The sequence below is a fragment of the Diadema setosum genome, chromosome 3 (assembly GCF_964275005.1).
Source record: "Diadema setosum chromosome 3, eeDiaSeto1, whole genome shotgun sequence".
Lineage (NCBI taxonomy): Eukaryota > Metazoa > Echinodermata > Echinoidea > Diadematoida > Diadematidae > Diadema > Diadema setosum.
The window spans coordinates 10015231-10029972 of record NC_092687.1 but is presented as its reverse complement, the minus strand read 5'-3'; the positions used below and the strand labels follow the sequence as shown (position 1 = coordinate 10029972).

The 14742-nt window shown below is 40.2% G+C and overlaps 1 protein-coding gene across 1 annotated transcript; it reads right to left on the bottom strand.

The window, feature by feature from the left end:
• Positions 1 to 13086: 13086 nt before the first annotated feature.
• Positions 13087 to 14040, bottom strand: LOC140246535 (craniofacial development protein 2-like). The gene has a single exon (XM_072325877.1). The coding sequence runs from the start codon at positions 14038 to 14040 to the stop codon at positions 13087 to 13089; it is 954 nt and encodes a 317-aa protein (XP_072181978.1).
• Between the last annotated feature and the right edge of the window lie 702 nt (positions 14041 to 14742).

Genomic DNA, 14742 nt, shown 5'->3' with positions numbered 1-14742 from the left:
TGAAATAGTGCCGACTTAGATTTTTTTTTTTTTTTTTACCACCATATATAAGAAACAGCTACCATCTATTTAATTTGTTTGAAGAGAACTAAGAAAAATATAAATGTGTTTACCCATGTTTAAAGTATCCCTTTTTTCCCCTTTTTTTTTAAAGTATTCCTTTTTAATGACCTACCAGGTTTATAGCAAATGTCAATAATTGAATTCAACCTGTATTAGTTAAGGCGCAGGGACCCAGAAAAAATGATTTCGTTCAACCCACCACGCAGAAAAGGTTTGAATGCATGGGGTGGTCGGTTGGACCCTCTGGAACACCCCTAGGTAGTATGTGATTCCAAATTGTGGTATCAATAAAATTTTACAGGCCACTTTAGTTGCGACAAGACCTTATTGTTCGAAAAAGAGTCTGCGCGCGCCAAGACTACTACACTCACAACTAGCACTGCTACAGGCGCCAGTGCCAGTGAAGCGCGTAGTAATCTTAAAGGTAGATAGTCCCGGTAGTGTAGAGGGCGCTGTTGATGATACTGCCGATCACCGAAGTTTAGCTGTCATCAAGAGTAAAGTGCGTAGGTGTTGCTAAGTAACGTTGCCTTTGTTGTCTTCTCTGCGCATCGCGCAGTCTGTAGTAATGCCAGGGTGCGTGCATATGTGCTTGTTATTATGACATCACAGAAGAAGTTTGCTAAAGCTGTCATCCCCCTCAGCCGAATCATGAGCCGAACTGTGATCTGACCACTGACTACAGTGAATCGGACTTCGGACTCGGGGAAGTGGGCCAAAGCGTAACAGTCAGACCGCAACACCCTGAAAAGCCTTCTCATTTATCGTACGCGTATGCATGGACCTTGCGGACATGAATACGTAATGAGCTGGAAGACCATATTTTTAGAGTCCCTGTAAATCTAAACGACATTACCAATCTTCCTGATTAATACATTGATAAAAAGCTGAAAAGTTGTACTTTGATGAAATCCGACTACTTGAAAGGTTGTGACATATAAAATATGCTGAACAAGGAAATTATAAAACATAAAATTTGCATATTTTTCATTTTTCTTAGGGGGTACATTAGAACAATGAAATAAACGTGGACCAAAATCGAAGAGGTATGAAATGAAAGAGGAAATATCATACTATGGAAATATGATGACTTCATGTGGACTGATTATTGGAACGGGTCAGGTGATCGAATAAATCATTGCGTTGTACAGTTAATTTTTGACGAGATTTCAGTTTGCAGCGAATACGCGTTTCTGATTGGTTAATTCCCTCTGAGTGGAGAGTTGAAACAGTTGGTCAGCGCGGAAGGACAGTAAACGTGTGCTGTACATACAGTAATACTCTGTGTGTAGATAAAAGTGTAGGACCCTATGAGTGTGTGTGTGCGCGCGCGCACGATGTATGTATACGCGCTCGGGCTAAGATCTCCACGTCAACAACAAGAACAACACTCTACACTCTGATCGACAGCTCAACTTTGGCTTGGACTTTATTTACTCAGCTAGCAGTAACTGTTGCATTAATGAATGGCTCATTATTAATCAATAATAAAAGATCTAAAACTTATTGTGCACACATAGTTCTTTGGGGATCTCTATTGTGAATTACAATAATTATTCCATCTAATTCCACTGTATACATCGCTGAGTAATTTAACTAATGATACCCTGAGAGCACACGTCATGATCATGCATGTATCTCAAATTGCCACTCCACGATTTTCACTCGACGAGACTTTCAATTTTTATAGTTTTCTAAGCGAGGGACCAATTCAGTTCTTACTGTGCTATTATAACAAGAATCTCTAGAACGTTGGATATCAGTAATGAGTTGATTCAACTTTGGAACGGGTCGGGTGATCAATAAATAGACAGCCTTGTCATAATATGTTCTAGGATCGTTTTAGAAAATGTCAGTAGGATGCGGTGATAAGAATAACGGTATCATAAGCTCATTTCACATGATATAAGCATTAAAAGGTCTGATTAATATCAAATATTCACAAATCATGTCAATTAGTCACGGAGAGTAGATCTTCATGTCGTCAATAAATGAATCTCGTAGACCATGCACTTTGTCTCTGAATTATCTCGCAAGATCTCGGGTGTTGAGAAGGACATGCGCAAAAACCTGCGCGTACGATAAATTTTTGATTTGAGCTCATTAACAGCAGCGTTGCGGTCTGACTGGTAAGCGCTAAAGAGGAGTCAATAGCGTAGGTCTCTATAGGAAACTTGCGCCGTGCGCCCGCGTACGCATTTGACTAAAACACCGGGGGTGGTATTCTGTAAGGATCCTAGGACAGCTCTCGCTCCTAAATACGCGATTGGTATTCTGTAACACCGCGCGTAGGAGGAGAAATAGGATAGTGACGTCAGGGATCCTTATTTCTCTCCCAGCTTAGGATAGGGGCGTAACTTGATATGTTAATTAGATATAATTAGATGTTAATGAGATCTTAAGATAAGTGGTATTCTGTAAGCACAGGTAGGATCAAGTTTAGGAGCAAAAATAAGGATAGCCATTAGGCAATCTTTCTCTGGTGATTATGCCGGGCTATTGCGAATATAGGCCTACTGACGACCCACTGTCTCTTATTTTGTATATTCATGAACAAGAAAATAAATACATGAATCGTATAACAGAGTTATCTGTTCCTCTCATACTGAGGATTCAAAAACTGCAGTCTATAATGTTCGATACAATTGTTATTTTTTATCTAGCTGGTATGTGTTTATTTGTTTCTTGTTCGCCATTTTCAATTCAATTCACACTTCATTTTATTCGGCACAAAATAAATGAAAAGTACATTATGTACACAATAACAACAAAAGCTATTATTATAATTATAATTAATATTGTAATAATGATAATTATTATCATTATTAATATTATCATTGTTATTATTATCATTATTATTATCATTATCATTATTATGGTTGTTATTATTACTATTATTATTATTATTATTATTATTGTCATTATTGTTGTTATCATTATTATTATGCTCAACGTCTGCCCGATCGTCATGCGGACGCAGTGCAAGTAGCCTACCTTCGCCGCCCACATTGCGTGACCCTCGGAGTCGTTGCTATGAAGATCTAGTAACCAAAGAAAAAGAAACGTACGCAGTGTGCTTCTAGGTCGCGTGAAGAATAAAGCAGGGCCGGCGGAACGTTTTTAAAAGCGTGGGGGCCTACTTCCTGGTTTCATGAGCTAACAAGAAAAGAAAAAAAAAAAAAGGTCCTCAGCTTCTCTCACCCTTTCCATTTCATGGTTTCTTCAGCTGACAAGCGAATAAAAAAAAAAAAAAAGGTCTACATTGGAAAAACATAACCTTACCGCGCTCCGCACACTTCAAGATCTCTATCTATTTCTATTAAGTGCCACTTACGTACTTCCGGGTTAAAAAAAAAATTGTGGGGGCCCAAAGTGATGACACCTTATGTATTTCTTTGTATGGTGCACAAAAAGTGTGGGGGCCTGAGCCCCCACGGCCCCCACGGTTCCGCCGGCCATGTAAAGTACATAATAACGCAAGGATCCATACGCTCACATTATTGTTAAGACGTACGTATAGTGTGTAACGCAACCCGGTGACCTAACAGTCCATGTGCATGGGTTAATTTTTTTTTTCAAAATGTAGCGAACTTACGTGTTTTGTGCGGTTACAGCTCGTTATTCCGAAGGTTCGTTATTCCGAAGGCTCTTCCTGTCCGAAGGTTTGTTATTCCGAATTTCATTTTCGAATTAACAAATCTTCGGAATAACGAACCTTCGAAATAACGCCACAAATGTTCGGATTAACGACCCCTTTTTTCATTTTCGGATTAACGAACCCTTTTTCATTTTCGGATTAACGAACCCTTTTTCATTTTCGGATTAACGAACCCCTTTTCATTTTCGGATTAACGAACCTCTAGGTATGGAGAATTTGTGTGTTTCAGATTAACGAACCTTCGGAATAACGAACAGCACACGTATACAAGGATATCATGGAGCTATATAGTAGCTCCATGTTTATATCTTTGTTTAATCTATCAGTAATCTCCTTTATTTATTCTGCTATCATTGCCCTGCATGTAAGTCTATACTACCATAAAGATAGGGGAGAGCTAGCGGGGTGAATTAAGTGGGACAAAAATTGTGATTTGATGGAGGTTCATGAATAACTTTCTGATATTTAGAATGGGGCACACATGACCATTGTATCGGACCAAAAGACTTTTGATGCTAGCCATAATATAACGGGTTGCTACGCTATATTCCTATAAGTCTCATATTTGTGTTATCATTTTTTTCCTGGGATAAGTGGAACATTGGTTTGTTTTAAGTGGGACAAACAGTAACTATAAGCAAGATATTATTATTACAAGAATATCGATCATAGAATAATGTGAGCGCATGTGTGTGTGTGTCTGTGTGTGCATCTATTATTATTATTATTCTTTATATTTATTTAAGAAAATCTTATATATTTTATAATAACTTTGAATTAAGGGCGAAGTTTGGCATGCAGTGATGATATCCCAGTTTACCCAACATCCTTGTGTGTCTTTATAGAAATTGTTGTACCAAATGCGAAAAGCCTTATAGTTGGAGAAATTTACAGGCCACCAAATAGTAATTTTAAAGATTTTGTTGGTGTATTGCATGCAAACTATACTTGACTCTCCCTCTCTCATGAACAAGCATTTCATATTGATGGGAGACTTTAATATTAATCTATTTCATTATAATGAAAAGCCCTAGTGTCAGGAATTCTTAGATACAATGATGTATAATTCATTACCTTGTATCACGAAACTAACAAGGGTTTCTGATATACAACTAACTGACAACATATTTACAAATTTATCTCACGTTGCCGATCAAAGAATCATTGTTTCTGATAATATATCAGATCACTTCCCTATATTTGTGACGTTACATGATATTTTTGAAAAAGGTAAAACAAATTATAATAAAAAGGGATTTCGAGTTATGTCACAACAACGTATAGAAAGTTTTAAAATGAGTCTTGATCATACCGACTGGTCTGTTGTTCATAATACGAATGACGCTAATATAGCTGTTGATATATTCAATGAAATTGTTTTGCGTTTATATGATGCTCATTTCCCAATTTCTTCGATCAAATTGAATTAAAAAAAAAATCCCAAGAAGTCTTTGGATCACCAAATCAATTTTGTGATCTATAAATCGTAAAAATAATTTGTTTTATAGATATAAGTCCAGTGGCACAGAAGAAGCAAAACGCAAATACTCAGCTTACCGAAATACTTTAACTTCTGTGCTATACGTAAAGCAAAAAAAAAAAAAAAAGATTATTTTTCTGCACAATTTCAAATCCATAAAAATGATATCAAATCTACTTGGAAAGTTATAAATGATGTTTGTTAAATTGTCTTCTCTTGTATTCTTTGTAATTACGACGCTATGTTTAATCTGATGTTCAGTCGATCGTATCATGTTTGATGTTTTGAGATGTGGAACAATAAAATCAAATCAATCAAATCAAATCCTCCAAAAGTTCAAAATTTGAGCTAATTTCTGCAAAAAACTTTAAATGCAAATTAATGGAACTCGTAAGGTCACATTAACTATGGTGGGCTAAGTGCGTGCTAAAGCTTTGATAATCAAAATTGTATTCTTAACTGTAAAATTAGACTGACGATACATTTTTAACTCCTTGCACAGTAGAGCTGCGTGAAGCGCATGTTTGAGCAACGTAGATCTTGGGCGCGCATTGCGTAAAATTAGCCAGATGATTGGCTTATAGATACTGCGCCGGGCGTGTCCTGTCTTTCCTCATTAATATTCATTATTCATAAATGACTGTCCTAGGATAGGCTTAGGACAGGCTTACAGAATACCGATTTTGCCTGTCCTAAGGGTATCCTATTTTCTGTCCTACGCGCGCTCCTAGGATCGAAATAAGGATCGCGCTTACAGAATACCACCCCGGGACCATGCACTTTTAACGCACGCAGACTTCTTCGACAAACAAGGGATTTTGCCTGCAAACAAAGTTTTCATGCCAAGCTGGGGTCGGTGTAGTATAGTTTCTAGCCGTTTTTATTTCGTCTTTATTTCTCCGAGTTGCAGCAAGTCAAGTGAGGGCGCATACCCAGTGATTGCGACGCCCTAACCGGTTTTTGCTTTGTTTTGTTTTGTTTTTTTTTTTGTCGCAATCACTGGGTATGCGCCCTCACTCGGCTTAGCGCAATACAGCGGGCTTCTGCACATACACAAGCTGCAACTCGGAGAAATAAAGACGAAATAAAAACGGCTAAAAATTAGACTAGGGTCGGCGACGCTTGTCGCTATATTGGGGCCCTGAAAATGACAAAATAATCAGTTTTCGCATTTATTTCACGAAGAATTCATCAAAACTCTATAAAACCATATATGTACATGTTGCTAGAGATGTCAGCAATACAATGGGATACATTGTTAGGTATAATATTGTGCATGGTTACCATGGTAACCAGATGCCTACAGGTGATTGGTTACCCCCAAAATGCCTCCTAATGCTGCAAACTTTTTTTCCCATTTTTTGTAGATGCAATTAAAAAAAAAAACATTTTTATTGATTATCGTTTAAAAAAGTTTTCTCCCGTTGCCATGGCAACCAGTATTATCCATTCACGATTCAGCTATCAATAACTTAAAAACTAAAGCCCATAATTTCAAATAGCCCAATAACCATGTCCTTCTGCATAAGTATAGTGTACCACATATGGGAAGAAAATATTGAAGCATTCTCAGGTTACAGCAAAATTTGTAAACAAAAACATATAAAAACACATTTTGAGAGAACGGTCATTGAAAGGAAGATATCATTTCCGAATAGTAAAATGCAAGAAAAAGTTGCATCCGTCGTACTTTCAACACAAATTTGACTTCAAAGTACAGGCAAATGTAGTTTTCAGCAATGTATGGACACAAATTTTCCTTAAAATATGTGTGAATACACCGAGTTAAGCCAATGGTATTCTAATGTTAGCTCTTTTGAGTATTTACAGAACGGTGGTTATTCGAAACAACCTTGGAAGAGAGCAGAGGAAAGTAATTGATTGTTCATGTTCTTAAAAGAAGTTTATTCAAGAATGCAGATGAATTCCTTTTTAAAGAAAGAATATACACGTACGCTGTATTATCCAACAAAGAATTAAACACGTACTTTTGTGTTCGTAAGCTATTGTAAAAAAAAAAAAACAAACAAACAAAAAACTAGAATAAAATGAAAAATCATGATATGTAAATTTGTATCAAAATGTGCAGTAATAAATTAATGCCAAGGAGAGAATGCGGGGAAAATCTTGGGCGTCCTTTCCCTTTTATCCAGGCTAATATTATAGTGTTGAGGGAGGTAGTTTAAGATCCGATCTACAATGGGTGATGTGCACAAAAGGCAAAAGAAACAAACCTGTCTGGATTCCAGATATCTTTTTTTTTTTTTTTTTTTTTTTTTACTTTAGCCTACTTTGCTGTGGCAAAGTTATAAACGACTGTGGTAAAATAGAAAGTTGTCTGACCCCGAAATTATTGTAAAAGTAACATCATCATTTATGCTTGTACACCAATAGAGTAACATTCAAGAAAAACAAAAAGGGAAGGGGACCCTCAACATGATTTTCATTAGCATATTATTGTTCGAATGCGTATGAACACGAATGAATAGACAACGAAACTATTTTGTTAAATGGCAATTTTATCAAATTATAGGTTGAGAATTAACTTTCTCGTAACACATTAACGACAACTTTGAGAAATGGCTCCTATCTTGAATTTTTGTGTGGATGTTATTTTTGTCTTAAAATATGACACATTGGAAATTTATTGATGCCAAATTTCAAGCTTTCATCTCTTTTTAAAAGATACTTTCTGTTCAATCTTCCCACATCTGCTTCTCAACAATCTATATCGACCAGCGTCACCTACCACTTGATGGCATGAAAAGGAAAGGCCGTACTATCACACATTTCCGGCCAAGCCTTGCGTGCGACTTGCGAAGAACAATAAGGTTTCATTTTTACTACACGGAGGTCCCCGCAGATAAACCGCACATGACAGTACCTAGTATGAATCTCGTCCGTAGTTACCCGGAGTTGCGCACGCAAGTCCTATTTACCCGCAGTCAAGTTTAGGCCCTGTCACACCTTTCGGGGCAAGCTACGCGGGCTTGTCAAGTGTGGGGATTTTCCAGGACAATTTTTTGCCGGCGGACAAGGCTTTGGGCGAGTTTCACGTGCGTCCTACATGCTGGACCCGTATGCTACTTACGTTCGTCTTAATTGCATTCCATGTGACCTGCGTGTCAGGCGCATGGGTGGCGAATCCTTCTAAAGGAATTCGATTTGCATAGATCCACGGGCAACTTACGTACTTCAAGCGGGTCAACTGCTTGCGACTTGCGGCAGCTACGGGCCTCCTACTGGTGTTCTGCGTGAAACTCTGCAGGCAATCTCCGCGACTCACTCGGAAAATGTTTTGGTCATGCTCAAAACTTGGCCGCGGGTAAATGTATCGGACTATCGTCCGCACCTCCGGGCAACTACGGGCGAGATACCAGATAAGTACTGCCAGGTGCGGGCCAACTGAGCGGAGCTCCGGGAAGCAATTTTTTCCCCCGCAAGTCAACCCGCAAGGCTTCTCCAGGCACGGTTTGACAAGGCCTTGAGCATGCTCAAAACTTGTTCCGGGTGAGTCGTGGGGGGTTGCCCGCAGAAGTACACGCACAACACAAGTAAGAGGCCCTTAGTGGCAGACATCGCAGGCGACTCCCACGCAGGTTATACTTCGCAGTCCCCGTATGTCGCTCGTAACTGAAAACGGGTTGGTTTCGAAGCTTTCACGCAGGCCACACGGAATACACGCAAGTAACAGGTAAGTAGCACGCGTCTAGCAGGTAAGACACAAGTACGGGACTCGCCAACATCCTTGTCCGCCCGCAGAAAATCCTCCTGCGTGCTGGAAAATCCCTACTCGTTACAAGCCGGCGTAGCTTACCCGGAAAGGTGTGACATCTCCGTTAGTTTGCAGGCACAAACCCTTTTTTTTTTTTGGTCGAAAAAAAGTCTGCGTCAAGACTACTACACGCGCCACTGGGGGTCCAGGGCAATTACCCCCTTGGCAATTACCCCGCACCCTTCCCCTGGCCCTAATCCTAATCCTAATCCTGAACCTAACCCTAACCCTAACCCAAACCCCTAACCCTAAACCTACAAGTGTAACCCTAACCGTAATCTTTACTCTAACCTTACTACCAAACAGTATTTAGCCGGGAGGGGGGGGGGGGGGGTAATTGCCCTCTGGGGGTAATTACCCGGATACGGCCACTGGCACTGTCGTCCCAAACAGCTCCCTGCAAGTGCCAGTGGTGCAAAGTAGTCTTGGCGTGTGCAGACTTTTTTACGTTTATTCCAACAAATAATGATGAAAAGTGTCCTATAAAATTGTATTGATACCACAATCTGGAATCACTTACTACCTGGGGATGTTCATGGAGGTCCCATCTACCACTCTGTGTGGTCAAACCTTTTCTGCGGGGTGGGTTGAACGAACTCCTTTAATAATCAAGCCCCTTACAGGAATTAGCGCCTTGACTATATCATATGCAACATCAACATTTAGCAAAATGCTCTACGGGAAATTACATTCTTTATTTATTATTTTTTTGTGTGGATAAGTGTATATTTCCACCAAAGGCGGTCCAAAAGAGGGTTTATTTATACCAAAGGAGAATCAGAATAGAAAGACTAACTAGTCCTAATTTATGTAGGCCTACATTCCAGTGAATACAACCAGAAATATGAAAATGTAAGAAACAAAACCACACACAAATTGAGAAAAAATCGCTAGTTTCGCTGATGCAGTTAGAGTATACTGATCTCTCTGTTGCCTAAAACGTAATATGCAATGGAAATACTTCGCTACACCAGATTCTGGAGCTCTATGCATGAATACAAGTCTTACACTTGAAAATCAATTCTACGAAACTGAGTTCCATTTATCGTACAATAAATCTGAATTAAAACAAATAAGGTAAACAGGTTTGTTAAAAACTACTTACCGTCTGGCTGATAAGGATGAATACATTTTTGAAGTACATCTCATTTACAGGCTGAACACGCTTTATTTTTCAAACTAGAGGAACTGCATTTCGACGTAGATTAAACAAGTACAAACACACGTACACACACACATGCACGCACACTCACTCGTAACACAAGTGTTTTGGCAAATACATTATGTACCTGTTATCAGAGTTTGAGCAGATAAACACCTATGTCAAATTTCATGACTCGGGTGAAGTTTTAAGGTAGTCTATTAAAAAAAAGGTATATAACATGCTAAATAAGCTTAATTCGTCGGGAATCTTATTACTTCTGTGACTTTTTTTTTTAAAGTAATTTCATCGGTCGAGAAACATACGATGACACGCACTTTAACTTTGTTCAATATCTATCGTGTAGCCTCAGTAGTAGGAACCGCCCCCGACGTCCTAGGCTGGAAAGGGGAAGACATTCGACTGCACTGTGACATCCAAGGGGAGCCTAGCATTGTCTACTGGTCCAAGGAGCAAAAAATAACCAAAGTTACTTTCGACGAAGGGAAATTCGACAGCAGGGACAAGCGGTTCGTCATGGACAAGAATTTCAGCCTAGTTATCACCGACTTGCAGGTGGCAGATGAGGGTAGTTACTATTGTCAGGTGCTGCTAGACGGTCGAGACAGCTTTCAAAATTATACCTTTATCACAATTAACTGTAAGTAATATTTTTCATGTCATTTGGGAAACGTTGAAAGTTAACCCAGGTAGCAGACTGACGTCAAAAAGACATCTTAATTTCGTCCAAACATGTGAAACTGGTCGCAAGTCATACAATAAGCAGAAAATGACGTCATTTAGGTCTCTTTGAAAGGTGATTTTCACAGCATTTTAGGAACCTTGTACTGACCTAAGCTTTACGTCAGTTTTCCGACGCATTTATTACCTAGTGACGTAAGAATGACGTCAAATTACGTCTGTTTTGCAACGTACTTTTTACGTCATATCAGCGACGTATTAATGACGTAAAGTGTACATGTACGTCGCTTTGAACGTATTTATCACGTCATTTTAATGATGTGTGAATGACGTAAAATTCACTTAGTTTTGAGACGTATTCATGATGTCATGTTAGCGACGTATTACGTAAAATTGAAGTCAGTTTTGCCACGTATTATTTACGTAATATTTATGACATGTTATTGACATAGAATTTACGTTGTTTTGCGACATTTTCGTGACGTCATACTAACGACTTATCAATAATAACGATAAAATGCGAGCGAGCTTGAAAGTGTTGACATTTTACAGTATAAAAACTGCCGTTTATAGCTATACTTTTTCCGCTTTATTGAAATTAAGTTGGGGACGCACCGGGCGCAACTGCTGGCAATAACTGGCAGCAACATCAGGAGAATGGCATAGCGTGCTTGAAATAGCAGAGATGACAGGACAACTGCGTTGTACACCTTGAGTTTGGTTGAAAGGCAAACGTTTTTGTGTTGTAGGACTTTCGTGCGTAGTCTTCCAAGTGCCAAGCTGGCCATCTGTATTCTTGCTGCTATTTCATTGTCAAGAGTACCGTCACTAGAAAGCGTATTGCCCAGGTATTTGAAGCTTTTGACATTCTTAAGCTCTGTGCCATTAACAGTGATGCTTGGCTGGCAGGGTGCACTGTTCGGTGTTGGCTGGAGAAGGACTTCTGTCTTTCTGAGACTGATTGTAAGGCCGAACATCTTTGACGCTTCAGAGCTTCAAGAATGAGCCTTTCTAGCACATTTGTCTTTGCTGCAAGGCGTCGCAGATCAAACAGCGACCCATCTAATCTGTACCTGATGTAGATGCCGAGGTCAATTAGGTCTCTGACAGCATGGAACAGGACTTGTGCGAAGAAGAGGTTGAACAACACGGGGGCGAGCACACAACCTTGCTTTACACCATTGGAGATGGAAAATTTTTCGGATGGTTCACCGTTTGACAGAACCTGACCAGTCATATTTTCATGGAACAGTCTAATGAGTGTAGTGAACTTTGCTGGACAGCCAAGTTTTCTAAGAGTGCTTCCCTGTTGACACTGTCGAATGCCTTTGTTAGATCTATGAAGACAGCATAGAGGTTCATGTTCTGCTCGATGCACTTTTCCTGGACCTGTCTCATAACAAAGACCATGTCGACTATACTACGATTGCGTCGAAAACCACATTGAGTCTCAGGGAGGTTTTTCTCTGCAACTGTGGAGATCAGCCTATTCAGAATGACACGGGCAAGAATTTTTCCAGCAATGGACAAGAGGGATATGCCTTTGTAGTTTCCACAGTCTGCTCTTGAGCCTTTGTTTTGAATAAGGCTACTATAATGACATCACGGAAGTCAGCTGGCATTTTTTTTTTCATTCCAGATACTGGTAAGAACATCGTAGAATGCCTCAAAGGCCTGGTCGCTGAGAGCCTTGCACACCTCTGCAGGAATACCGTCCTGGCCAGATGCCTTTCCTGGGTTCATCTGATTGATGGCTTTCTTGACTTCGGCTATGGATGGGGAACATCAAGTTCCTCTTTCACTGTTTGCTGTGGGACCTGATCAAGTGCGGCTTGTTCAACTGCAGACGAATGATTCAGGAGTTGACTGAAGTGTTTCTTCCATCTCTCATTTATGCCAGCCCTGTCCCTGATCAAGGTGGTTCCATCTGCTGACAGCAATGGACAGGAGCCTGATTTTACAGGGCCAAAGACTGCTTTGATGGAGCTGAAGAACTCTTTGGATTGGTTCGAGTCAGCAAAACTCTGGATCTCTTCAGCTTTTTTCTATTTTGCGCAGTTTTTGTTGGACCTTTTTCTCTAACGACTTGAATCTTTTCCTCTTAGAGATGGAGTCATTCTCGTTCTGCCATTCCATGAAAGCTTGTTCTTTTCGGCAAGCAGCTCATCGATGGCAGCATTGTTCTCATCAAACCATTCCTTGTAGTGTCGCTTCTTGAGGCCAAGCTCTAGCTTGGCAGCGTCGGTCAGCACTTCTTTCAACTGGTTCTACTTTTGCATTGGATCTCCAGTCAATGGTCCAGTGGAAGACAGCTTTTCATTGAGCCTAGATTGGAACTTCTGCAGGACGAAAGGATGCTTGAGTCTGGCTGTGTTGAAGGCGATACGAACAAGCTTTGGTCGTCTATGGTGATGGGGAGCGATGTGCAAGTTCATGGTGGTGCGGACAAGCCTGTGATCTCTCCAGCATTCAGCTCCTCGCATGGTGGTGCGAACAAGCCTGTGATCTCTCCAGCATTCAGCTCCTCGCATGACCCTGGTAACACAGACGTCCCGGAGATCTCTCTGTCGAACAATGATATAGTCCATCAGGTCCCATTGTTTTGATCTGGGATGCATCCAGGTAGTCTTGTACTTGTTTGCCAATCTGAACACTGTGTTTGTAATGACGAGGTCAAACTCAGCACACTTACTCAACAGCAGGAGGCCGTTGTTGTTCATCTTGCCAACACCATGTCTACCAAGAACCCTGTCCCATCGACCATGGTCGCTGCCTACTCGAGCGTTGAAGTCTCCTAGAAGGATGATTTTGTCAGTGGCCGGGATCGTATTGAGTATGGAACTGAGGTCGGCATAAAACTCTTCGATTGCTTCCTCTGAACTTGTTAGGGTTGGAGCATATGCACTAATGATTGTTGCATGTCGCTTATGACTGAGGGTTAGGCGTAATGTCATAAGCCGTTCACTGATGCGAGTGGGTAGGTCTGAAATTTGTCTCATCAGACTGGTCTTTATAGCCAGGCCAACTCCATGGATCCTGTCTTCCTTTTGGGCTTTGCCTTTCCAGAAAAAGGTGTAGCCAGTGGTAGGTTCTGTGAGTGAGCCTTCCTCTGCAATCCGAGTTTCACTGAGGGCAGCAATATCAATGTTAATGTAGCGTGACAACTCTTTGGCAACTAGGGCTGTTCTCCGTTGCGGCCTTGCTGCATCATCTCTGTCCATGAGGGTACGAACATTCCATGCTCTCAAAAGCAGTTTTGTTTTTCGTTCTGTTTGTTTCCTTATTTGTGACCGTGCACCTCAAAACGAACATAAAGTCGCACACACTGATTTTGCGTGAGGACTGAAAATAAGTGAAGTGGGTCAACCTAGCCGAACTTGACTTTTTCATATTTTCTGAAAGAGCGGGTCTTCTTTTACATTTTGTTAAAATTTGGTATCAAAAAACGGGCAGGAAAGTGTGTTTTTTTAGCAGTTTATCTCGAACATTTTTGGTAGAATAGTGTGATTAGGTGTGTCTTTAGAATCCCTTTTTCATTTCTGAAAAACCTTGTCCACACTCTTCTCTTTCAACTCTAATAACTTTTGAAAGGATAGTGCTACTGCTTTGAAAGTTGGCATTAATTATGGACAGAATGTGTTAATGAGGCATGCTTAATTTCAGTTTAATGTAATAATCCCTTCATTGTTGTTACTCTGGTGGTTTACTTCCTGTTTTTTGTCACATTCATCGCACAGCCAGCACGGTTTGGTAAAGATTAAGCGCTTGAATAGACACTGTACTTTAGAGCCTGTTTTCTCAGTTCACACTTTTCCTGAGTTTGTGCTTTCTTTCCAATATTTAGATAAGTTAGGAGAGTCCATTTGATTTGAGTTATACATCATTTTAAAGCTTTAAGTCTGCTCTTTCAGAATATGGTCTTA